Source organism: Phoxinus phoxinus (assembly GCF_949152265.1).
Source record: "Phoxinus phoxinus genome assembly, chromosome: 24".
Taxonomy (NCBI): domain Eukaryota; kingdom Metazoa; phylum Chordata; class Actinopteri; order Cypriniformes; family Leuciscidae; genus Phoxinus; species Phoxinus phoxinus.
The window spans coordinates 4,584,756-4,610,973 of record NC_136899.1 but is presented as its reverse complement, the minus strand read 5'-3'; the positions used below and the strand labels follow the sequence as shown (position 1 = coordinate 4,610,973).

At 35.3% G+C, this 26,218-nt stretch overlaps 2 protein-coding genes across 15 annotated transcripts in view; both read left to right on the top strand.

The window, feature by feature from the left end:
- st18 (ST18 C2H2C-type zinc finger transcription factor) overlaps positions 1-5,902 on the top strand; it is a 63,432-nt gene extending 57,530 nt beyond the window's left edge. For all 4 annotated transcript variants that reach the window (XM_079601603.1, XM_079601602.1, XM_079601605.1 and 1 more), the window contains 5 exons: positions 1,076-1,297; positions 2,285-2,373; positions 3,087-3,190; positions 3,271-3,414; positions 3,789-5,902. In XM_079601603.1, coding sequence (XP_079457729.1) covers positions 1,076-1,297; positions 2,285-2,373; positions 3,087-3,190; positions 3,271-3,414; positions 3,789-3,929 — 700 coding nt within the window. In that variant the 3' untranslated portion in view covers positions 3,930-5,902. The remainder of the gene's footprint in view (positions 1-1,075; positions 1,298-2,284; positions 2,374-3,086; positions 3,191-3,270; positions 3,415-3,788) is intronic.
- Positions 5,903-8,960: 3,058 nt separating this feature from the next.
- pcmtd1 (protein-L-isoaspartate (D-aspartate) O-methyltransferase domain containing 1) lies at positions 8,961-24,542 on the top strand. 11 transcript variants are annotated; one of them, XM_079601272.1, is made up of 8 exons: positions 9,529-9,727; positions 10,081-10,131; positions 12,223-12,307; positions 16,118-16,609; positions 17,460-17,562; positions 18,775-18,946; positions 19,395-19,518; positions 21,458-24,542. In XM_079601272.1, exons 4-8 carry the CDS (start codon positions 16,303-16,305, stop codon positions 21,829-21,831), a joined length of 1,080 nt encoding a protein of 359 aa, XP_079457398.1. In that variant the 5' UTR covers positions 9,529-9,727; positions 10,081-10,131; positions 12,223-12,307; positions 16,118-16,302; the 3' UTR covers positions 21,832-24,542. The 11 variants fall into 11 exon arrangements, with proteins under 11 accessions (XP_079457399.1, XP_079457401.1, XP_079457404.1 ...); XM_079601273.1 differs by lacking the exons at positions 9,529-9,727; positions 10,081-10,131 and adding an exon at positions 8,961-9,211; XM_079601278.1 differs by lacking the exons at positions 9,529-9,727; positions 10,081-10,131; positions 21,458-24,542 and adding exons at positions 8,966-9,211; positions 20,221-20,354.
- Positions 24,543-26,218: the final 1,676 nt, after the last annotated feature.

Below are 26,218 nucleotides of genomic sequence, written 5' to 3'. Positions count from 1 at the left end.
TGGCCCATCTCTGTTTGTTCCGCGGTCAGGAACGCCATTCCCAGAGCTGGACCCGCCGGCCAGTGTTGGAGTCGTAATGTTGTCTTGTTTTAGTCAGTGTATTAGAGCCAAAACTGCCATAACAACCTTTCCCATACAGGCCTGCAGACAAGCTATTTGTACTATCCCAGATAACCTCTCACCTCTTCCAATATGGGCTATCAGGGAAAGGGTCAGCCACCTCCAAATCATGTGCTTTTTCCCCCCTGTGGAGGACGCACAACAATTATGTGCAATTTATGTCATTCCATTACTGACCTAGGGGGAAAGTGAGCAGCAAAATAAATTGGCCAACTCCTCACCACTCTAGTCTTCAACTTGCTGGGGCTTATGTTTTCCATCGGCGGCACGTTAACCTCCATGCCCGTAATTATTTACTGGAGTGCGTTTCCGTCGAAGCGCAGACTTTTTTTTTTTTTTGCGTGTGCCGATAGAATTATTCCAGCCCTTTTTTCTCTCTGTTTTGAATAAATTTTTAATCAGCATTTCACAGGATTAATCTTCTTAATGGTATTTGAAAAGTCTTCCAACTCTGCAAATTGGGGGGGGGGGGGGGGGGGGGGGGGGGGGTAGGGGGGTGTTTACGGATAAAATGACAAATGCGTGACGGTGGTGTGGGGAAGTTTTAGCCATCAAATTATCAACTGAATGTATACGGGCTCATTTGTGTTTAGGAAGACTCTCGGTTATAAGCTCTGAAACTAGTTCAATCTCAAATAAGAGATTATCTTGGACAATCACAGTGTTACCCTGTTGAGTTTAGGACAACAAAAGAGGGCTGCGCATGGGGGTTTAATTTAAGCATGGCGAGGGGTCAGGTCACATCTGTGTGTGTTTTGGCATAGTGACCCAGAAATCTATACCAAACAACCTTTGTGATGCAGATTATGACCTTGTTCCCTCCGAACAAGTTATTAAAAATACAGAAATCTCCATAAACTCAGTCTAAAATGTGTATTAGTGGTATAACTCTCACCATCTTCAGTGAAATCAGTGTTGTCCTGTTGGTAATGATGATATGTATTGCCTTTCTCAGGTGCCCGGTGTCAGGGTGTGACGGGCAGGGCCACGTGTCGGGGAAGTACACGTCCCATCGCAGCGCTGGAAGCTGTCCCATCGCCACCAAGCAGCAGAAGGAGAGCTCGGTGAACGGGTCGGCCTTCTCCTGGAAGATCTGTAAACAGGAGCTTCCTCACTGCCCTCTGCCCGGCTGCAACGGCCTGGGTCACGCCAACAACGTCTTCGTTACGCACAGGAGGTGAGGACATCTACCGTAACCACAAACTTCCATTCGGATATTAAACTTGAAACCTATCTGCTGTATAATCAGACCTCTTCACACATTTATTGTGAACTTACTTATTATATTATATTATCTAATATATGCAACATACAATAGGGTTTATCACAACCTACTCACTTTTACAGGTACACTCTGCGGCATCTATATTATATTAAATTATATTATATGATGTTATATTATATTAAAATATTATATATATGTGTGTGTGTATATATAATGAGATAATATATATATATATATATATATATATATAATATCAAATATATATATTACATATTTCTGTAATATATTTTGATTTTATATATATATATATATATATATATATATATATATATATATATATATATATATAAAATGTAATATATTTATTTATTGTCAAAATATCATATACATAATTATGTAATATATTTTATATATATATATATATATTATCACATTATAACACGTGTGTGTGTGTGTGTGTGTGTGTGTGTGTGTGTGTGTGTGTGTGTGTGTGTTGATATATAATGTAATAATATAGTATTTGATAATATAAAAATATATTTCTTCTTTTTTCCACATAAGTATACAAAACTAATATTAAAATAGACATAAATACAGTTGACTTTATTTCAATGTGTAAAAATATGTATAAAAATATGAAAAACACATAGTTTGATTGGTATACATATAATAATACAGATTACAGAACTGACTATATTATTATATTATTTCCAATATTATTACTACAGTACAGTTAGACTGTGGTTTATAAAAATTTGTATCACCCTTACAGTATCCAATAATGTTATCATTTATTGTAACACAGATTGTTCCTGCTTATATGGCACTTATTATCTAATGATTCCTAAAACTAGATTATAATTGATGTAGTTATGATTAAGAAAACTTCTCCAGATAGCTAGTACTGATCTGTAGATTTTGTGTTTTGTCCATTTACAGTTTGTCAGGATGTCCACTAAACGCCCAGAGCATCAAGAAGAAGCTCTCCGAGGAGGAGATGATGACCATCAAACTCAAAACCAGCAGTGGTGAGCGATTCAAGCGCTTTAGAGGAACAAAAGAGCTTAAAACCAAGATAATGCTAATATTATCATCATAAGCTAAGTTTCCATCCACTTGTCAATCGAATTATCTGAAAAAACTCATGTGAATAAAGCTGGTGGAAGTGTGTTTCCATCCAACGGCTTTAAAGCGAATAAAAACCTGTAAGCGTAATGACGTCACATGCTGTTTTGCGATCAAATTGGTATATGGAATTGATTTGAGACATTTTAAGGTGTTTCCATTCATTTTCGCACTGAATCGCACAACATTCAAGCCAACATTTGCGAACAAAGTTTTGCTAGACAAAATGCATTTATTCTGCAAATAACGTTTCCATCAGCGTTTATCGCATAAGCCGTATATCGATCACGATCAAATCCGATGAGACCGAACGTATTTCATTTAAGTCGATATTCATTTTCGATTATCGATTTTCATATTCATTTTCCAAAAAAAAAAAAAAAAAAGTAAAAAATGTAAATCGATATTCATGAAATTCAATCGAATTTTACTGTTTCCATAAGGCATTTTTCATTCGATATCACTTAATTCGGATAAAAACGAGTGGATGGAAACATAGCTATAGTGTGAGGCTGTGCTTGTCTCCTGAGAAGAAAAATAGAGAGCCCGAGTATTGTAGTTCAGATTTTCGAAAGACGTGTTTATTAATTTGCCTGGTTTGTCTCTTGTCAATCAGGCATTGAGAACAATGAAGACATGCAGCACTTGGATCATGAAATAAAGGAGCTAAATGAGTCCAATCTGAAGATAGAAGCAGACATGATGCAGCTCCAGACTCAGGTGAATGACATTCACGCTTGTGTGAGAAGATCGCTGGTGATGTAGTTTCTAAAGACCTGGTTTTCCTGGTTTCAAAACAGATTTCATCCATGGAGTGCAACCTAAAGACTATCGAGGAGGAGAACAAGATCATCGAGCAGCACAACGACAGTCTGTTGAAGGAGTTAGCGCGTCTCAGTCAAGCACTTATCAACAGTCTCACAGATATACAGCTGCCGCAAATGGTGAGACGCTGAAACGTTTACACCGGCGAGCTCTTTTCCGGCTGGTATTGGGGTTGCACTTACAGTGTACTTACATAAGTATGTATAAAGCACTACATTAAAACTGTGCTAGCTTGATATTAAAACAAGACGAGGTTAATTTTACAGTGTCCATACATATGTTACATGTAATTACCATAGTAATAACAGTAAATTATGCATAATTACATGCAACTAACCCTCAACCAAACCCTATTACTCAGTACTTATATAATTACACTGTAACAATGACACCTTAAAATAAAGTTTTTTTATGATTTGAGCTAAAATGGTGCATGATTGTAAGGGAGGACATCATGAAACACACATTTAGGATGTTCTTCGATGTGTTCCAGGGTCCGATAAACGAACAGAACTTCGAAGCGTACGTGAACACACTGACGGATATGTACAACACTTCGGAGCACGAGTACTCGCCAGAATGCAAAGCCTTATTGGACAGCATCAGACAGGCCATAAAGGGCATCCACGTATAAGGCCAAACTCCCTCACGGAGGGCTGGCTTTGTGATCTGTGCAAGATACGTCTCGTTTAAATAACTCCATTCCATGACTAATCCATTGCACTGAAAAATTACCAGCCACATTTCTACAGCTCAATGTTCCTTGTAGTGAGATTCGACCTCCTTTTGCACTTATTTATTTCCTATGGTTTGCTTGACTTTATTCCGTATTGTTCTTTTGTGTGTTGTTATATTATTGCTGCATATTATCTTTATTCATCGGTACTATTTATCTCACAGTAATCTTATTTATTGATTTATTTATTGATTTATTTATTGCTATCATAATTGTTGTTTTTGTTTCTGCAACTCCAAAAATGCAAGGCCAATCTTACATATTGTGAATTTTATTTATTTTACATTTACCTGCGTTTGTTGTACAATAACTGGGAGTTTTAATCGCCGGCATTCGTGATGATGAATTTTATTTTCTTCTTTTTTTTTTTATAACAGATGTCAAATGTAAGAATAGTCCACTTGCGCCACCTGTTGGTGAGCAGCTGTCATTGGTCTATTAGAGCCGTATGGGTTATTTTTTTAATGTGCGCAATTGATTAATCCACAAATGGCACCCTTTGTTTTTTCATGCATAAATCTGTATTCTAATAAGCGAGCGAAAAGAAAAATATTTTATCCGACTCACTCTCCGAACGACTGTACAATGACACTTGACCAGAGCAAAAATCAAACCATCCACGAAGAAGGACATCATAATTTATTTCCGTTTCTGCTCATATGAACTGCCTTTGGTGTGCACATCCATGTGTGTGCATATATGTGCCTAAATGTAAATGAGTACATGGAATATGATATGTTTTGTGGTAGAGCAGTATTACGTGAATGGTGATTCATTTTATTCTGCAGTATATTTATTTTCTGAATGAAAAGCCTCTAAACTCTGTTTACCTACAGTTTATACGCCATTTTAAGTATGTAACGATATTCTTGTAAAAAACAAAAGAAAAAAAGAAGTGTTTTATGATCAGGCACAATACGTTTTTTTATTCTTTTCTGAACTCCTCAACCTTTGGCTTCTTCTGTGAGGCAAACAGTGGGCTCTCAAATAGGTTTTATGGATGAAGTTTTCTCAAAGCACTTCACGTCTTTAACCCACTAAAATATAAAAATGGACAAATTCCCAGCAAAACAACTGCAATAGAGAGTAAGCTTTCCATTATGACACTTGATTTAGTGTTGAAATGCAGGGCCGAGGTCACGGCGCTGTTATCGGAGACATTTGCTGTGTTACGGCCTTGTTCTGGCACTTTTAAAGCGTTCTCTAACACTAAACGTACCCTTTTGCACTTTTATTCTGTTATTTAGTGTTTCTTTCGAGCGGGTCACAGATGTGTGATCAGTGCAGGTTTTACATTGTCCATTGATGATGTCAAAAACTGTTTGAGCAAATTTACAGGTCATTCAGAGGAAATAAAAACACTATATTATCTGACCAAATGAGCATAATGAATTGTACTGAATCCATTTTTGTTTGAAATCCTAAATGACTGTATAATTTAGAATTACTTCTGTTTAAATGATTTGTAATTGCTAATTTTTCATTTATAAACCACAGATTGTTTGCTCAGGAAGTTTTGTGAGGAATATTTATTTTTTTCCTTTTTGTATTTGATGTTTTGTAATGTGATATGAATTTTTTTTTGTGTGAAAGAAAAAAATAGTAAAATACACGGTACTGTAAATTATTTAGTTTGTTTTTGTTTTTAAAAAATGTTTTTTTTTTTTAGTTCAAGTAGTTTGTATATCAGGATTTCCTTACACTTTTAAAATTTCATAAGCAGTACTGCGCTGTGTTGTACAGTTTGTGTATGGTAGAAATAAACTATTGAAATGATCTCTGATTAGCGCTCATTGTACAGTGGCTCATATAAAAATATGATTTATATAAAAGCTTGTATAAAAAATATTTACTTGATATAGAGTGTATTTAACATGTCATTGAACTTATTTTACTCGCCATCAATATTTTTTGTTCAAATTTACATAAATGAAATTTGGTGGTTTCACATATTCACAGTTATGACAACATATTGCTTCAACTCATCAAAATAAGTTAAGCAGTTTTCATCTTTTCAAATTTTCAAGTTATACAAGATTCAGCAATTTAAAGTCTGTTGAATAATTTAAGTTGAAATGACAAACATACAAGTTGGTTGAACTTAAAAATTTAAGCCAGCGACTTTTATATATTTATATATAGTATAATATATTTTTAAAAGTATAAATATTCCATTTAGTCTCATATTTAATTTATAAAACTGCATATATTATGTAGAAATGGGAAAAATGTCTGAAAAGTTTGAATGGAATATGGAAACACTTTCGCTCCTCGCAGACGTGTGTTGTTGTAATGGCTTCTTGATTACAGAGCTCAAAACCAAATCCAAAATTATATAATGTTACTGTATTATTTTGAAAATCTAATTGAACAGCGTGACATTTGAAACGTTGCTACTTAACTTTTCATGATATTGCAAGACATTTAAAAACTATTTTCATATCTACCAGCAGATGGCGTATGGATGCAACTTTGAGACACAAAAGATTTCAGGCCTTCGTTTCTGCATTCGAGACACTAACTACCCAAAAAGAGAAATAAGACAACGATTTCAGTCTCTGCAAATACAAGGGTAAATAAATAAGTTCTTACCAGTTTGACTGGTTAAATCGCGAGACAATGAGATCATTAAAGAGATTTTAAGATCCTCTCGAGACACTGTTGCGCTGATATGAAATCATCAGTAAATATGTAAATATGGTGTTCGGTTTGTTACCCTTTGTAATTACCTTTTTATAATTATCAGAGTAATTTATCCTTGCCTTTGATGCGTTGAGGATGATGCAAATTATATCTAATTATCTGAAATGAGGCACAGCTTTCCTGTTGAACGTCACCTAGAAACAAAACCAACAATTACGAAATGATCCCTGACTGACTTGCACAGCTCAGCAAGTGTGTGTTGCCTTGATTTCGCTTAACTTTAACCCTGACCCAAACACTCGACTGAATCTCACAGTTAACATGTCATGCTCATGGCGAGATACAGAAATATCATAATATCAAAGGGAAAAAGCAGAGATGCTGGCGGCCTGTCTTTGGGCTTTGGCTAATACAGTCACTCCAGGGCAAACTGTAGCCTAATAGCCTACTGTCCTCATTAGCAAATACTGCATTGGAAAGAGTTTAACTTTATTTAACAAAGTTTTGAATGCACCAATACTCACATAGATGTAAATGAAATATGCTGCTGTATGCATCAACCTGGGCACCCCAATATTTTGATACATTTTTCCCCTGAAGTGATTTTCTTTCTTCATTGCGTTCATCTTTAGGCTATATCTAATCTTTGTTTTCACATTTAGTTTGATATTTTTCTTTGTACCAGGAGGATATACTATAAACTTCTCTTGCTGTAATACAAAAATAATTGTGACAACTGAACTGACGAACCTTAATTCAAACTTTACCCCCTAAAGGATAGGGTTAAAAAAAAGACAAAATAAATAAAAAATTACAAACATTATATACACATGTATACATAGATATATATATATAAAATAGTAATTTTCTAAATATTAGACTGTTATTACATACTTTATTACATTATTATATTAATGTAGTAAATAGCTATGAGCGTCTGTCATATACACATAAGAGTATATATTAAACAAAACAATTTGTATTATTGTAAAGTAGGCTAATATTTATTATATCGTATTTAATTATATAATATAATAGACTATCATTTAGTACAATAAATTATTACATTATGTAGGCCTATGTAATAAATATAAATAAATATAAATAGTTTGAGGACAAAATTCACAGCTAGGTAAACTCTCTCTTTCACACACACACACACACACACACACACACCACACACACACACACACACACAGAGAGACACAGACACACACACACACAAACCATCATTTAATTATCATTAAAATATCAGCAAGTAGTTTTAAAGAAGTTGCATCTTATTGCATCTGCCTTTGTTAATCTTTATGCATTCCCAGAAAGGGCAAAGTATGCTATGCATTTTAGAGTTAAAGGGGAGTTTGATATCATTCTTTTGAGATAATTTTACCCATAATTCCACTGGATGAAAGTGCTGTCACATATTGCCCATGTTGTAGAGTTTGAACATCATGGTCTGATGTTTCCAAAACCTGATTGGGAAAGACGTGTTACGCAGTCAATCCTGTTGGAGCATCGTCCTCTATAGTTGAAACGTAATATCCATATGTATTAATGGACACATGCTAATTTTAAAGTGGTTTCATAATAGTAATTTCCCAGTAGAGCTTGACAAAAGTGGATCTTACAGGGGAATGAGGTATCAACAGTCTATGGGAAAATAAAAAGATGTCATCGTGGTAAATGAATGTTTCCAGTCAGACTGAGACTACTGACATATGGCAAATGCTTAATCAGGAACTCTTAAACAGAACTCTTAATCAGGCCTAATATACATATGCCAGAAGGCAGATACAGTAGCCTACATTTTTGTTCAAACTAATTTGGCATGCAATGATGCAACCATATAGGCATGTGGTGGGTGTTTTGGATGTAAACAAGAAGGCATGCTTGTTCTTTGCTATGAGTAACTGAGGTTTAAGTGCTTCTGAATGTTGACCCACTGTCAACAGATTACAATGCCAAAAAATGATCTTCATAAATCAATCTACTAACACATGGACCCTGACCCCCAGCTGCTCAAATATAACCACTGATTCATTGCTTAACCTAGTAATCCTTTAGTTGACGTTGAGGGTTGTAAAGAAATTGCTTATATGGGATAAATGCCTTTTACACGATAATTTGTAAAGGCAGCCACCAGTTTTTCCTTAGAAAAGCTTTTTTCTCCACTCATGTTTCGACATGTCCCGCCTTCTCCTGCTATGGTAGCTACGTCATATGAACGACTCCTAAACTGTCCAATCCCTGACCGCCTACTTGGGCTACTAGCCAATCCTGGCTCAGGAGGCGGGACATGTGGTGTGAATACAGGCGAGGAACAAAAAAAACGTTGTCCGAAACAGAAAAAAATGGCAGAATGGCATTGGCTTGGCGTATTGTCCCAGAAGATGTCTCTAATTAGCCATACACTGTGTATCTAAATTATATTTTTTTTTATTTGAACTATTCACTGTGTATTTTGATTCAACGGTGTTTTGAAATTTCAAGTGTTCTGACTACAACTGAAGACGCGAATATAACGGCTTGGTCACGTGGTACGTTATACTTTTCTTAGCGCTGGTCGGAATGGACGAATCATATTCTTCGGTGATTAATAGTTAGTCGAATGGTATTTAATCGTTTTTGTATAAATGTACTTCGCTTATTTGTCAATATATTTCAGAGACCAATCATCAGCATCAATACATACAAAAGATTATACACTTACATTTTTTAAATTCGTCCAATATAATTTTAATCGAGCTTATATTTTAATGCAGCTCAATGGGGCTTTGGCTTTTTGGGCCTCCAAGAGCCCCCTGGAGGACTATAATACCAAACAGTTATTAGCCAGCAGCATTTGCCGTCTAATGTCCGCAGCCTCGTTTCTGTGAACCACGTGACGTCTGTTTACATCCTCTCAGCTGTTCCTCGACAAAAACAGCGCTTGCTGTTCAACGCCACGAAAATATATACATAATCAACAGTGCGCTCAAAAAACACCAACTCTAATGTGCATCCAGTCTGTTTGGCTAGTGCAAAGCCTGAGATTGATTCATGGCTTTATAAAGGTCAGTGAACATTGTTATTCCGAAGATGATGCCGACATTTTTGTTTTGTTGCTTTGCGTTGATCTGAGCAAGCTGGGGGAAGATGTAACTTACATGTGGCAGACATTTAAATGCTAACTTACTGTAATGGTTTAATGGTCGCAGAAAAGCCCAAAATGGCTGTTTTGGAGAATGCACAAATGTTTTATTGTCAACATATTGTCTATGTTTTATAGTGTTTTGATGTACCAGGTCAAACACAATATGCCGCCGTCTTACTGGTTTTCCCAGTCATGCAGCGTTAATGTTAATGTTATCTAACAGCGTGGGTTTCTGAAGTAAATGAAAAACTATTTTTTTCCCTTCTCTTTCAGTTTATTTTCATCTGAATTACAGACGGCGGCCAGGCATTTTAACCATATGCTGCAAGTTGACTAATACTTATTAGACAACTAACAATAGCAAGAAGTAACGTATGACAACTGTATCTGAAGCTTTATTTTTTAATAACTTGCTTTTTTTATTAAAAAAAAAAAATGTTTTATGTTTTGCTCATTACACAACACGCATAATAACAAAGGCCATATGCACGACACACCGCGAGCTTTTTCGTAAATATTTTAAATGTCAAGTTATTGCATAACCCTGTTAAATAGACATGTGGAGTTACTGAAGTAATGTAATGTATGCAAAGCAAGTCCAGTTTAGAGATTATGGCGGATCTAAACATGCGAATCTCTCTCTCTCTCTCTCTCTCTCTCTCTCTCTCTCTCTCTCTCTCTCTCTCTCTCTCTCTCTCTCTCTCTCTCTCTCTCTCTCTCTCTCCTTTGATTTTATTTTTTTACTGTCTCAGATATAATATGTAAATGTATTAAGCACTGCACACGTCGCTGGACACTGTATTTAACGCAGTGCGGTTATGTGAAGTGTTTTATAAATCCTGTAGCTCGACTGCGTCGTGAAATGTAGATCTTTACGTATGAGGATGGACCTCAGCGGGTGACGTCACGCAGGCAGACGCCATCTATGTTTTATGTTCATCGCTCGCAAACGTAAACAAACGAGCGAAAGCGTCGAAAATATGGCATTTCTGTTCACTTACGAGGAATATAAAACTGAAGTATTCTTATATGGCATGTTGGTGCCGTACTATTTGTTTAGAGCCGAGTGTTATGGCGTTCTTATGGCAAGCTGCTTTTAAAGGGACAGTTCAACCAAAACGTTTAAATTTCGTCTAATTTCTCTCACCCTCATGTTGTTCCAAACCTGTAGGCCCTATGTGTTTTTTTTCTTCTGTTGAACACAATTTAAGATATTTTGAAGAATGTTGGTAACCAGAGAGTAGACTTTTTCTTCACTATGGAAGTCTGTCAACTCTCTGGTCACCGACGTTCTTCAAAATATCTTAAATTGTGTTCAACAGAAGAAAGAAACTCATACAGGTTTAAAACAACTTGAGGGTGAGTAATTTTTAATTTTTTGGGTGAACTATCCCTTTAATAGGCTATTATTTCCTTACAAGTTATTTTTTTATGTTACTAGTACACATACTGTAGTGTACTATATTACATATTACGTATTATATGTAATTACATGTACACAGCCTAACCGGGACTTATATGATTAGTTTCACAAGTAACTGCTCCTTAAATATGAGTGCTTATTCATAGGCCTTTTCCCACAACATAAACAGTTTTTATTGGCCATCAGCTCTAAATGCTTTTTTACTTTTTACAGATTAGAATGGTTACTTAATAATACAATAAAATGTTATTGTAAATAAAATAATGTTACCTACTGAATACACACTTGTTAGATCTCAGTCTCTGGGAATATTGGATCCAGCTGTGCTAAACTTCTCTCTCCACCACAATGTTGGTCGTCTTCCATTCTATCATAAAAATAATTTTAACAAAACTTATTGAATAATCTCATTTGCGTCTTTCTCTGTGACTAGTCTGGCTTCATCTGAACAGCACAAACATGACCAAACTGCTTTACAAACTCCTTTGAAACCTTGAAATGGATACATTCCTTCTTATCTTGTGAATGCCACACAATCATAATATTGAACCACAGGAGCAAAGCATTGCAAGAGAATGGAAAATAATTAGTAATATTAATGTAAATGATAAATGAATATAAAATATGGATACAAGTTAAAAGTATGTTTGCTCCCTTGAAGTTATAGGTTGCTCTTAAAATCCAATATTTCACACTAGAGTCTCAACTAGTGTTTATATGTTTGCTAATAAAAAAAACTGGAATAGATAGATACTATAGTAACTATTTGAATAGTTATAACAGTATAAATATTTATAAATAAGTACAAGTAACAAAGTTGTAAGGAATACATTTTAAAATATTTTGTCATGTGGTACTAAATACTTTGTCTTTAATGCATGTCCTTTTTTTTATATCTCAGTAATTTTATTATTATTATTATGAATTCAAGCAATAATGTATATTAACCAAAAAAAAAACCGTAATTTTATTTTTGTGTGCAACCCCTGCAGGTTGGGTCATGTTTTACTGAAGTGAAGTGGCGTGAAGGCAAGCAACCCATACTTGGAATTTATCCTCTGCATTTGACTCATCCAAGTTAGTACACACACATTAGTAGTTCTAATTAGTAGTGAACACACACTAGGGCTGCATAACGATTAATCGCAACTAATCGTTTGCAGAATAAAAGTTTTTGTTTACATCATATATGTGTGTGTACTGTGTAAAATAATTGTATATATAAATACACAAACATGCATGTATAATTTTAAGAAAAATATATATTTATAGATTATGTAATTATAATTAGATATAATATAAATTATATTTAAATATAAAAATGTATATAAACATGTAAATATTTTTTAAATATATACATGCATGTGTGTTAATTATTTTACACAGTACACACACATATATGATGTAAACAAAAACTTTTATTCTGCAAACGATTAGTTGCGATTAATCGTTATGCAGCCCTAACACACACACACACTGCAAACCGTGGACACACACACCCGGAGCAGTTTTTTTTTTTTTCTTGGTGGGGTTTCTCTCTGACACAGTTCTTCTTATTGAGGTTTGGAATGAATCCACTGAGAGTTTGAGGCTTCTGCTTTCCCTGTGTCAGAGCGAGGGCATGAGCTTCCCTTTCGACTATTCACACACTCCACGTGTCCTCATGAAACACAATAGTCTGTGATAGGAAATGTGATCGATGTATGCTGTAATGTGTAGTTGACAGGTCGTGAAGTTTCAGTAGTATCCTGCAGTGCTTTTTTCTTCACTGGAAAAGTACAGAGGAACTATATAAACAGATTTATTCTGGCTGAGCATCAGTGTAGTGTGATGATGTTGCAATTTTGCAACCAGCAAGTTAAAACATGTTAATGACGGATCAGCTCAGCTTTATAACAAATTGTTCCAGTTCATTGTTTAACTTCCAGTATTAACTTGACAACAATGCAGGAGTTAGGGTAAGTGTACCTATTAAGCCCATGTACCCTTTAAGCCCACTTTCAACTTTGAAGTCTAATATAAAAAAGAGAAAATCATATTTTTTGCTGCTCCTTATTTTAACCAATCCAGTGATTTGTAACTTACCTGACATTTTTTATTGCATGTTAAACACATTTGTCAATGTTAAGTTAGCCCCACTCATGTGCATGCGGTCTCAGGGGACCTCAAACAAAGACACCCAAAAACTTTGGTGTTTCTGGACCCTTCAGAAATCAACACATTTCTGCAACTTTCAGCCATTCTTTTGGTAACTACATTGATATTATGTCAAATAAGAGATAAATGTATTGTTTTTTGTGTATGAACAAATAATAATTCATAATTTTATATAATTTTCCTTTAAATGGAAAGATGAATTTTATTAGTTTGCGCTCAAAGCTAATCTCAAGGTCAAATCATTTGCCTTACTGGAAGATAGACTGCTGAAGAATTAAGCATGTGAACTACAAACACTAAATATTTTGTGATTTATTTTACATTAATTTACAAATAAATACATCATAAATTGTTTTGTTGGGAAGATTATTTTCATAAATTAACTTTTTTTTAAAGATGGGCTTAAATGGTACAGCGCCATAAAACGCATGCAAACTAGAGTCAACACAAGCTAACCTTGAATGAAAAAAACATAACATTTCTCAATGTGGGCACAATGGAAATTACTATGATGCTTTGTCCACAGTATATTTAAGCTCCTTGTATGTCTGTGTAAACATATATTATATTTTTTAAAGGAAAACTGTCTTTTTTTCACCTTTACTGACTGTGGAACCATTTAAGCCCACCTTATGTGTTTCAATGAGGAATCCCTCAAATTACAAAGTTTAATCAACTTTGTGAGAGAAATTGTTTAATGGCCTATTAATTGGATACTTCATGTGGAATTTTGACTTAATGTGGAACCAAGCCGACTCAAGGCTCCATACTTAGGACATGGGAGGACCACTAGTGGACCCCCCCTAACCCCTGAGTCTGGCTTCCTTCCCAGGATACACTCGGTTAAAGTTCCAGCTTTGACCAGGCATAACTCCAGAATCAAGCCAACTTAAGGCTCCATACTCCCGGCGTGGGGGGCCCACTAGAATACCCCCTGAAAGCCAAGAGTATGGATCCGCAACTCGGCTTGGCTCCTGAGATGCTCCAGAGTCAAGCCGACTGAAGGCTCCAGACCACCGGCCTGGACCCCCAGCCACTAACACCTACCAATCACACCCAGGGCTCTAATCAAACATTAGCAAAATTACTTTTTTTAATGCTTCCCTGTCACTGAATAAATATATCAATGTTTTACTTATAAATTTTTTTTTTTTTTAAATGATATTGTATAAATCAATCATGATGTGGGCTTATTTGGAACACATGCGGGCTTAAATGGTGCCAAAGTACCAATTAAGCCCATGCCAGACTTCTGACTTTATTCATAAAATATCTTAATTTTATATTCTAAAATGTACATCAACTAATAAATACATTTTCAAATGTGAGATTAATCTTGCATTTTAACAAATAATTTTTCTTATAAACCATGTCAATATCTATGAAAAAAACCTAGACTTAGATTTTGGTGGGCTTAATAGGTACGCTTACCCTACTCAACTTGCTCTCTGACAAAACCAGTTAGCAGTGTTATGAAAACCAGCATCCTTCTTTCCCTATATTAATGGCTTTGATTTATGTTGTCCAACCGGTGTCTGTTTGTTGAAAAAAAGACATGTAATAGGTGCCGTTCTCTTTTGTAAGTTGTATACTGATGTACAGAGTGTCTCTGTAGGGTTGCAATCAGGTCTTGTACAAAACAGAGTAGGAGTTTTGACCCAGATCCCTCCTTACAGTATTTTTAGTGCATGAGACTCAAAGGGCAGTAATACAGGAAAACGCTGAAAAGAAAGACAAATGCAGAAAAGATAAGAACAAGGGAATGTTGGCGATGTAGACATTTATAATAACCATATAAAATAAAGCAATATTCATTATCAGTATATTAAATATATTACTTCTATCAGCTCTTATATTGATTTCTAGGGCAATTTTTTCGAAATCTTATCGAAAGCCGTTGCGATATACTGTACATATCGTGATACATATATTTGCGATATTTCGATATATTGTGCAGCCCTACTCCTAATGCTAGCTGCTTCTGACAATAGCAAGTAGAAAATCGTGATTTATTGGTTGCGAATTAAACTTTTTAAAAAAACAACGATATAAAATATATTTAAAAACGGATGAGCTCTTTAATTTCAATAGGAAGTATGTCAACAAAGAAAATAAAACCGATTTAATGGGTTCTTTTCAGAAGGATGGTCCTTTGCAAAGCCATCCTTAATTGGAGTGGAAAATGGAGACATTTCGATGTACAGTAATTGGGCTTTTCTTGTACTCGCTGAACCATTAAGTAAACAAGCCTCATGTTTATTTCTTTGTGTAAATCCAGATCTGGTTCAGGTTCATGAAAATCCTTGAGGTTACGGCAATCCAGCTTAACTCAATTACCAATGAGCTGAAGAAACTGAATGCCCTGTCTGCAGCCCAAATGTCACTTACAGGCTCACTTTTCTCTTGCTTTGAAAGGATATTCAGTTAAGTGCATAACATTTCTAGGAAGCAGAATTTCCATCGTCCTGTTTAATAACTGGCATTATCATTTGAAACATGTAATGAGACTTCAGACTTGGACTTGGGCTGTATTCTGCAATATTAAAGCTGGTTGCATCAGGCAGGTAACATCAGGTTCACGCAACACCTAGCTGAAGAATCAGAGACGGCAGGTATCAGGTGGCACACGCAGTATGGCTCCTTTTTGCCAGCTGTGCACCAGAGAAAAGGGTAAACTGAAATGTGCGAAAGAGAGATCTAAACTGTCACCCTTTGTTTTTCAATCCTCAGATCTTGCCGTCGCTGAGAATGGTCTGAGGTGATTTGTGCGGGACAGACATCACGACTGGGCATCCCTGCGGAGAATCGCTCCAGCACTTTCATCTGGATGTGAGGACCGGTCTAGTTACCCGTCTCTCACCTCCTCTGCATTTTCTTTTTGTTTCTTTTTTTTTCTCGTTGCCTGTCTGGGGAACATGGGGGGAGCAGTCAGTGCTGGCGAGGATAATGACGATTTGATAGACAACCTGAAGGAAGCCCAGTACATCCGCACAGACCGCGTCGAGCAGGCCTTCAGGGCCATAGACCGTGGAGATTACTACCTGGAGGGCTACAGAGACAATGCATACAAAGACCTAGCGTGGAAGCATGGGAATATACACCTCTCAGCGCCGTGTATCTACTCGGAGGTGATGGAAGCCCTGAAACTCCAGCAGGGTTTGTCTTTCCTTAACCTCGGCAGTGGCACAGGATACCTGAGCACGATGGTGGGCCTGATCATAGGTGAGAACCACTCTAATAAAGTGTCTAGGATTTATATAATAAAGAAAACAAGCCGATATTGAGGATATAATTCAATAATATTGTTTAATTTATTTAAAATAAAAATCAATCAAAGAATAATGAGAAGAAGAAATAAGAAATTTGCACCTAAAACAAAAAGACTACCGGTATTTAGGATTTAGGAACCATCACAATACATTTAGGTTGCATAAATCAACCTATTGTACTATTGTTTCCTCTTGTTTATTTCACTTTTTTTGTTAGAACATTCTAGATACTTTAGATACAAGATAATGTATCTTTTATTTTCATTACTATTAATATTATTGCTCATGTTTAAGTTTAGGGATTCGAACAAACTCCTAAGTTGTAAATTGACACATAACTCCCCTCGTACTGTGTGTGCTATAGACAATCATACAGTAATATTGTGAAATATTATTACAATAAAAAAAAATATATATATATATTAGTATTTTCTTTGTATATTTAATATATTCAAAGTTTTCTACACAATTTTCAGCATCATTACTGTCATATGATCCTTCAGAAATCATTCTAATATAAAAACCATGGTACATTTTTTTTTTCATGATTCTTTGGTGAACAAAGTAAAAAAATAACTACATATATTTGAAATAGAAATGTTTTGTAACATTATAAAATGTTGTTTTTTATTTAATGCACCCTTGCTGAATAAAAGTATATTTTTTTTTCTTTTTTTATATATCTTACTGACATTTCTTACTTTTCTTAATTCTTATCTTAAACACTTTTGAATTGTAGTGTGCTTATGTTGAATGATGGACCCAAAACCTATCCAGGGACCTGTTATTATTATTATTTGCAGGTCCGTTTGGAGTAAATCATGGCGTTGAGCTCCATAAGGATGTTGTGGAGTATGCGAAAGAAAGACTCGATGACTTCATTAAAAACAGCGACAGCTTTGACAGGCATGTTCAACCTTTATTTTGCATTGTGTTTCTGTAGACTTGAGTGTGAATGTAAAGATTCAGCTAGAAGAAGTGCTGGTTTATTCAGAAGTATAGCAATCGAAATGGATTTGTTTCACTTGGCAGCCGCTTCTAGGGAGGCAAACTGAGATTCAAGCAAACCACATTAGTCGTACCGCAGTTCTGTGGTTATGCACTTCAAAGATCACTTGTTTTTTAAACTTTGATTTAGTCAGCTCTGCCCAATAATCTTCCATGTGACACAAAGAATGCACTAGCCTAGCTTACCCCAAACCACAGGCTCAATGAATAAATACCTCAAGCGCACGTCAGCTCTTCGGTCTGCTGAGCGATTCGCACACCTGTGTGAACACCTGTCAAAACCAGAACCGCCAGGTCAGATAGTCCTCTTCAGTATTGGACACGCAACTGTTTCCCTGAATGCTCTCCCTGGCATTTGCTGCTTGCAAACATCTGTTTTCGTCATGCACCAGAGAGAGCGGGGTTATTAAGGTCAGGAGAAAGTGCTGTAATGACGTATTAGACAAAGTGCTGATGCTATTAAACAATCCATAAAAGCATGTGTTTCATACAGAAGGCCATGTGCCAAAACAAGGCTGCTTAATCAATGTTGCGGAGCTTTGGGAGCTCTCTTGTTGGAATCACTTTATTAGATATCGATATATCTCACACGTCTACGACTATTCAACGAAAACAGCTGCCTAGTGGCTCGATGCAAATACAAACAAGTTTTGACTCATGCTGATAATAATCTCAATATATCAGATTTATCTTGGCATCATATCTGTTCTCTAGGAGGTAATACAAGAATAATTGCTTTTTATTCATCCACAAAAATAGACTATTACATGTTCTGAAGGAAATGCAAGTGCTAAACTCGCTGATTTAATGCTAGCACATAGCATTTGGTCGCTGTGTGATTCCTTCATTGTCCCATGGGCCTTAATGATGACTCAGATGATAGGCTATAGTTAAAAAGAGGTGTGCTGTTACTTCGAAGTGATTTGAAAAGCAGGTTTGCCTGACGGACAAATAATCTTGCAAAACCATTTCGCCTACATATCTAGAGACCAGAATATTGTATAGATGTCATATAAGGTTTAGATCTCATATAGGTTTTGCAAAAACAAACAGCAGAAAATTGTTGAAGTTCTAGAAATGAATATCAGTGTTAAAAATGTGTCATTTCAGGTTTGAGTTCTGCGAACCACACTTTGTCGTGGGGAACTGTCTGGAGATTTCGTCAGACAGTCACCAGTACGACCGCATATACTGCGGAGCTGGAGTTCAGAAGGACCACGAGAACTATATGAAAATCCTGCTGAAAGTCGGAGGAATTTTGGTCATGCCAATAGAGGATCAGGTAAACCACAGGATGATGCATATAGCGGGCCCTAAAAGTGTTTGGACACTTCAGCCACACTGGTCACAAATGTCATTAGATGACAAAATATGAACCTAAAAGTCTGCATTTGTTGGTCTCAAATTCTGCATGATTTTTTTTCATCACTTATTTTACCTTTCTTCATTATTTTGTCATTCAACAAGCCCCGCCCCCTCCACTATGTAATTAAAGCAATGACAGTTGAACTTGAGTGCATGAAGTGTTCAATTACCCTTTTTTTTTAGTAAATTAAGTGCATCATCCGGGTATTTTAAGTGCAATTTTTCTCTTTGGAATTTTGAGTGTGAACAAATAGAATAGAGCATAAGTATGCGAATTGGGACGCACCTCATGTCTTGCATCAAATGTTTGACCTCTTGATTAGTACACACCGTCCGTCTCATTCAGTGTTTGTGTGTTCTTGCAGCTGACTCAGATAACTAGAACTGGTCAGAGCTCCTGGGAGAGTAAGAATATCCTGGCGGTGTCATTTGCTCCTCTTGTTCAGCAGAACAGGACAGAAGGCTGCAAGGCTGAAGCTGTGGTTCTCCGTGAGTCTCCGCCCCTAAATATGATCTCACACTGCTCTGTCCAATCAGCTGCCACTTGGGAGGTTTCCAAGTACAATGTTACAGACTGATTTATTGCAGATTGCATTATTAACCCGATTCATTCAGAAGTGTGAATGACACCACAGGCAAAAAACATTGGGGGGGGTTTTCATGCACTGGGCAATTTTGAGATTTTGTTTCCACATATCTTTCAGACTAGTGGAAAGAATCTAAAATGCGCATGTAACTCTTTCCCCGCCAGCGTTGTTTAAAAAAAAAAAAAAAAGTTGCCAGCCGCCACTAGCATTTTTGATAATTTTCACAAAACTAAGTATATTTTGTTGTTTGAATATTGGAAATTTTAAAAGAAAGAACAAAGTCTCTGATTTTAAACAATAACATCAAAACATGGGTAAGTTTCATTTAAAAAAACATTTTGAACAAAATGCTGAGAAAATTGCATTTTTGTCAGAGACTTTGTTCAGATTGGATTCTGAACGATGATCAGAACATAGATGAAGTCCATCAACACCCCTGAAGCTTCTCAGTCGTACACCTCTGTGGGTTCAACTTTACATCCGCTAACGTCAGGCAGTTTTGACTTCTATGCTGTTTAATGTTTGATGATCGCGTTAGCTTACATGTGCATAAGCAATCTTCTCTTGCTTGTTTCTGCTTCTTTGCTTGTTTTTGGATCCGGAGGTGCTGTGCTATTTTAGAAGATGCATAAAAGCGCCCCCTACTGAGTGAAAACATGAATATGAATGAACATGAATGCCGGAAGCATTGTGTGATAAATGACGGAAAGTCTTGTCAATGGCGGGGGAAGAGTTAAGTGCATATTTTATTACATTTTATCTATTTGCATCTGTAGTTTACAATACGTATATTTACAGGTCATTTTCTTAAAATGATTAACCTGATTCATTCAGAAAAGTAATGACATTACAGACAAAAATAAAAAATCATGCACTGATCCATTTTGAGCTTCCATAAGGTCTTCTTTCAGGCTAGTTCAAAGAAAACGTCTAAAATACACAATTGAGTGTTTATTTTGTTGCACTTTATCTATTTGCATCAGTAGACTTCAATAACAATACATGTCTTTACAGACCGTTTTCTCAAAATTATATTTTTCTCATGCACTGAGCCAGAAATCTCCACTTCAGTAGTTCTATATTTAGCTTTATTTAAGAGGGGTCTGTTTGTTCATATATCATTTGCCTGATTTATATACCATTTTATTCCTAAAAACATGTTGAAAATGTATTTGTTTGCTGGATGTTAACATTATTTTCTGATTTATGAACTGACAGTTTTAACAATACATCTATTTAACTTATATATCAACAAAATCAAACAAGCTGTGTGAACCTGGCTTTATCCAATATTCAGATTTCTGTTCTGGAAATATATATGCAAACTTGTTCATATTCAATTGGATGCCTTTTTTCCATATTTAAACAAGACAATTCAGAAAAATTGTAATCCAAAACAATTGTCTTAAAGGGATAGTTCACCCAAAAATGAAAATTCTGTTATTAATTTCTCTCCCTCATGACGTTCCAAACTCGTAAGGCTTTCGTTCATCTTCTGAACACAAATGAAGATATTTTTGATGAAATCTGAGAGCTTTCTGTCCCTCCATTGACAGCTACACAACTACCACTGTGACGCTTCAAAAAGTTCATAAAGAGATCGTAAAACTAATCCATATGAATTGAGAAGTTAAGTCCAAATTTTCTAAAGAGACTCGATCACTACATGATGAACAGATTTAATTTAGTCTTTTATTTTTGGGTGAACTATCCCTTTATTGTGTGTGAGTAATCAACTGGGAAAGTAAGACTTTAGGTTTAAACAAATTGTTTGTGCACACAAGTGCGATTTGAGAAAGCGACGTGTATGCGTTAAGCTGTATTACTTGTCTGTTCCTCAGCGGCTCTGAGCGTGAGGAATCTTCAGGACCTGTCCCGAATCTACATCCGCCGGACCCTCCGCAACCTGACCAACGACGAGAACCCCGGCCGCAACAACACGCAAAGAGCGTCCCAGAAGCGCAAGCGCAGACGCTGCCGCCGCCGCCGCCGCATCAACACCTACGTGTTCGTCGGGAACCAGCTGATTCCTCAACCCATGGACAGCGAGGAGGACGAGTGCATCGAGGAGGAGAGCAAAGAAGAGGAGCAGGAGAAAGACATTGAGCCCATCAAACCCGAGGAACCGCAGGTCAACCATCTGAGAGACAAAATCCTGAGTCTGCCGCTGCCCGAGTCGCTGAAGTCCTACCTGCTGTACTACCGTGAGAAATAACAGCCGACGCTTTCATCTGCGGTGGTGGGTTCCTTCTCAGACTGCTTCTGACCCTGAGTTTCATAGTTGTTGTTTTTTTTTGATAATGTAGCATAATTTAAACATTTAAATGGGGTTCGGCTGCGTTTCCAAGAGACTTGATTTGAATGTGCTTGCTGTGTTTGTTCTAATGACTCATAACGTTGTATTATTCACATTCTGAATGTGATTTTTCACTACAGAGGAACTGAGGGAGACGGAGGTTTAGAAGCTTCTAGCTCACCTTGTTTGTATTCAGAAGAGTTTGCTAAATGTGACGGAAGAATTGCTGAAGCTATTTTTCAAAGGCTTGTAATGTAAGACCAGTAATGACAGTGTTCTTTCTTTTTTTTAATTGTAGAGAGAATGGAAAAGTCAAGTCATTATTTTGGGATTGATTTCTGCCTTTGATTCTCAGAACCTTCTGGAGGTTTCATTGTTTATGATGCTAATGCTTTCGGTATATCTTTGGACTGTTTTAGTGAAGTTCCATCTAGAGAGGATTTTTTTGACCTGTGTTTTGCATTTCTATTTTTTTTTTTTTTTTTTTTACATTCTAGTCACATTTGTAAGTACCGATATTGAACTCTCTTAATAGATGATGTAATTTTTTTGCTTGTTCCTTTCGTCTGCGAGTCGTCCTGAAGACCTAACGCTCCACTTTCTGCTTGTGGTCATAAAATGTAAGAGACGTCACTGTTTGTGTCGGTTTGTAATCGGTGATTTCACACTGTCGTAACAACTTGTTTGCAATATATTGTCAGCATATTCACTTATTCAGTTGATTGTAAATGATTTTGTTACATTGAAATGGAATCTAATAGAATTTCACATCATGTTTGTCACATTTCCCAAAAAATACAGTTTGAGATATTGAAAAACACCCCAAATATCATCTATAAATCAGATATACAGTTCTACTCATGTTTAGAATCTGTAAAATGTCTTTTTTATTATTAAAATAAAAAAAATAAAAAATATGATCATAAAAGGTACAGCTCTGAAGAAGCTAAAATAATTATTCAGTAGATGCATTTACATTTTTTAATATTGTTTTTAAATTCATTAGAATTAAATTTAGTTGTTTTAATACTGCCCTAATGAAACTATATATCATAACACATATTTACACTTACAATACTAAATGATAACTGAATTTATAGGCTACTATTAATGATTCTTTTGGAAGTTCACACACTTGGCTCTTAATTATTGTGTGTCGCCTCTATTAGTGTTCATAATCTTTTGTTATGGTTGTGCATCTCTGGTTCATCCCTCAAAAATCCTCTTCCAGGTCCTGTATGTTCTTTGGTTTCCCAGCATGCTCTGCACGTTTGAGTTCTTCTCACAGTGGCTATGGGACGATTGAGGCCCTGATAAAACCATAAAACTGAAAAAAAAAGGCATGATGCCTATGGGGGCCACACATGATGTGAAGAACAAGTTATTTTTCTTCTGAAATATGTATAAATATCTATTGTGCAGCTTCTTCAGGGTGGTACTGAATATAGTTATTATTATTTTTTTTTACCCCAAATAACTCCATGAATTGGCCTGACAAACACGGGTATCTTTTGTCTGTTGATGTATTTTGTTTTAATACAGGACATTAGGGTGGGACATTAATTTTAACTAGGCTAGCTTTTGTAATGCCACAGCTATGAACCAAGATTTGCTAAACATTTGGATACACCCCTGAGTAATCAATATTTTTGTTTGTTTCCTAAAAGAAAATGTGACTAAAAATGTTATAAGTACACTTGCATAAAGACAGGGTTTTTAAGCACCTTAAGTCATTGCCTATCTCCTATTATTTATGAAATGATGGTAACAGGGAGAATGTAAAAATGACCCAAATGATTCTTCATATTTGTTCTTACAGGTGAAGGTACATTATACATACACCAGCACAAATGTTCTTTTCAAAACAGCATTTAAATTCAAAATAACTCAGAAACTCAACAAAAAAAATTGTTCATGACAGTTTTATGACACATTTAAGTGTAATATTTTATTAAATATAAACTCTTCTGAGAGGATCTTGTAATATTTTTCATATTTTTCAAAACGCTGTTGTCTTGTGAATGAACGATAAAAAAGCATAAAGTTTTCCGTTTCTAGTTGAAAATGGTGATGGTGAACTAAAAACGAAAAACCTTTTCTGTGTTTTGGCTGTTCATTCACACAACAAAAGCGTTTTGGGGGCCTGAAAACAGGTATCAAAGTGTAAGTTATTGAAAATAATAGCCTACTGTTATCGTGTCAGTGTAAACTACAAAAATGCGTGTCGTTTCTCTACAAAGTGATATCGCCATCTACTGGCCGGGCAGCATAACAGCGTTTTTAATAATTTCCACTTAATATCCGTGTGAACGGTGTTTTGACAATGTTGTCGCCTGTACCTACGGGGGAAAAAATAAAAGGAAAACCTTTCCGTTTTTTTTATATAGTTGTCGTGTAAACGTGCCCTGAAGTGCTTAAACCGGACCGTGTCTCAAGATGAGAGCAACCAGGTAAATCTGTCCAATGTGAGCTTGTGGTTGTTAGGACGTTGTAAGAACGTTCCATGAGGTCTAATTCCACAGACGGTCCCTGTCAAGACACACGAGTGTCTTTTTTCACAAGTGTATCACTGACTGTAATTTGATGCTTTGTTTCTCAACCATCTTTTCATTAAATATATTTATAGCCAACCTGTTATGTTTTTACTATGCTTGTGTTTGTCATATGGGGTTTAGTGTCACGAGAACTTCTGAAATGTACAGTAGTTACAAAAATGCATGATTTAATTTATATATATATATATATATATATATATATATATATATTGCACACTAGATGGTGAACACTAGATCACTACAGTATATATTACTATATATCATTATATCTAGTGAACACTATCTTCATTATATCACTATATCTAGTGAACACTATCTTCATTATATCACTATATCTAGTGAACACTATCTTCATTATATCACTATATCTAGTGAACACTATCTTCACTTTATCACTATCTAGTGACCAAGTACACTAGGTAGTGCACACTAGGTCAAGTACACTAGGTAGTGTACACTAGGTCAAGTACACTATGTAGTGCACACTAGGACAAGTACACTAGGTAGTGCTTACTATGTAGTGCACACTAGATCCAGTACACTAGGTAGTTTACACTAGATCAAGTACACTAGATAGTGCACAATATATCTCTATTTCTAGTGAACACTATCTTCACTATATCAAGTGAACACTATCTTCACTATATCTATTGATATAGTGAAGATAGTGTTCACTTGATATAGTGAACTATATCACAATATAGTTGTGTGAACCTACCAATCTAGTGAACACTATCTTCACTATATCACTATATCTAGTGAACACTATCTTCACTATATCACTATATCTAGTGAACACTATCTTCACTATATCTAGTAAACACTATCTTCACTATATTATGATTCTTTTTTGGAAAAGTAGCGATTCTTTTTGGAAAAAGTAGCGATTCTTTTTTGGAAAAGTAGCAATTCTTTTTGAAAAAAGTAGCGATTCTTTTTTGAAAAGTAGCGATTCTTTTTGAAAAAAGTAGCGATTCTTTTTGAAAAAGTAGCGATTCTTTTTATTATATGTTTGTTATAATGAAACAAAAATTTTTTTTTTATTCTACGTTTATTACAATATAAAAAACATTTGTAGTGTTATTGTACGTTTATTACAATGTTATAAAACTTTTGTTACAGTGTTATAATACATTTATTACAATGTTATTATACATTTATAACAATGTTATTATACTTTTATTACAATGTTATTATACATTTGTTACAATGTTATTATACGTTTATTACAATGTTATTATACGTTTATAACAATGTTATTATACATTTATTACAATGTTATTATACGTTTATAACAATGTTATTATACATTTGTTAAATGTATAAATGTTATTATACATTTATTACAATATAATTATGTTTATTACAATGTTTTTTCTAAATTAGCGATTCTTTTTGAAAAAGGTAGCGATTCTTTTTGAAAAAAGTAGCGATTCTTTTTTGGAAAAGTAGCGATTCTTTTTTGGAAAAAGTAGCGATTCTTTTTTGGAAAAGTAGCGATTCTTTTTTGGAAAAAGTAGCGATTCTTTTTTGGAAAAGTAGCGATTCTTTTTTGGAAAAAGTAGCGATTCTTTTTTGAAAAGTAGCGATTCTTTTTGAAAAAAGTAGCGATTCTTTTTGAAAAAAGTAGCGATTCTTTTTGAAAAAAGTAGCGATTCTTTTTGAAAAAAGTAGCGATTCTTTTTGAAAAAGTAGTGATTCTTTTTATTATATGTTTGTTATAATGAAACAAAACATCTTTTTTATTCTAC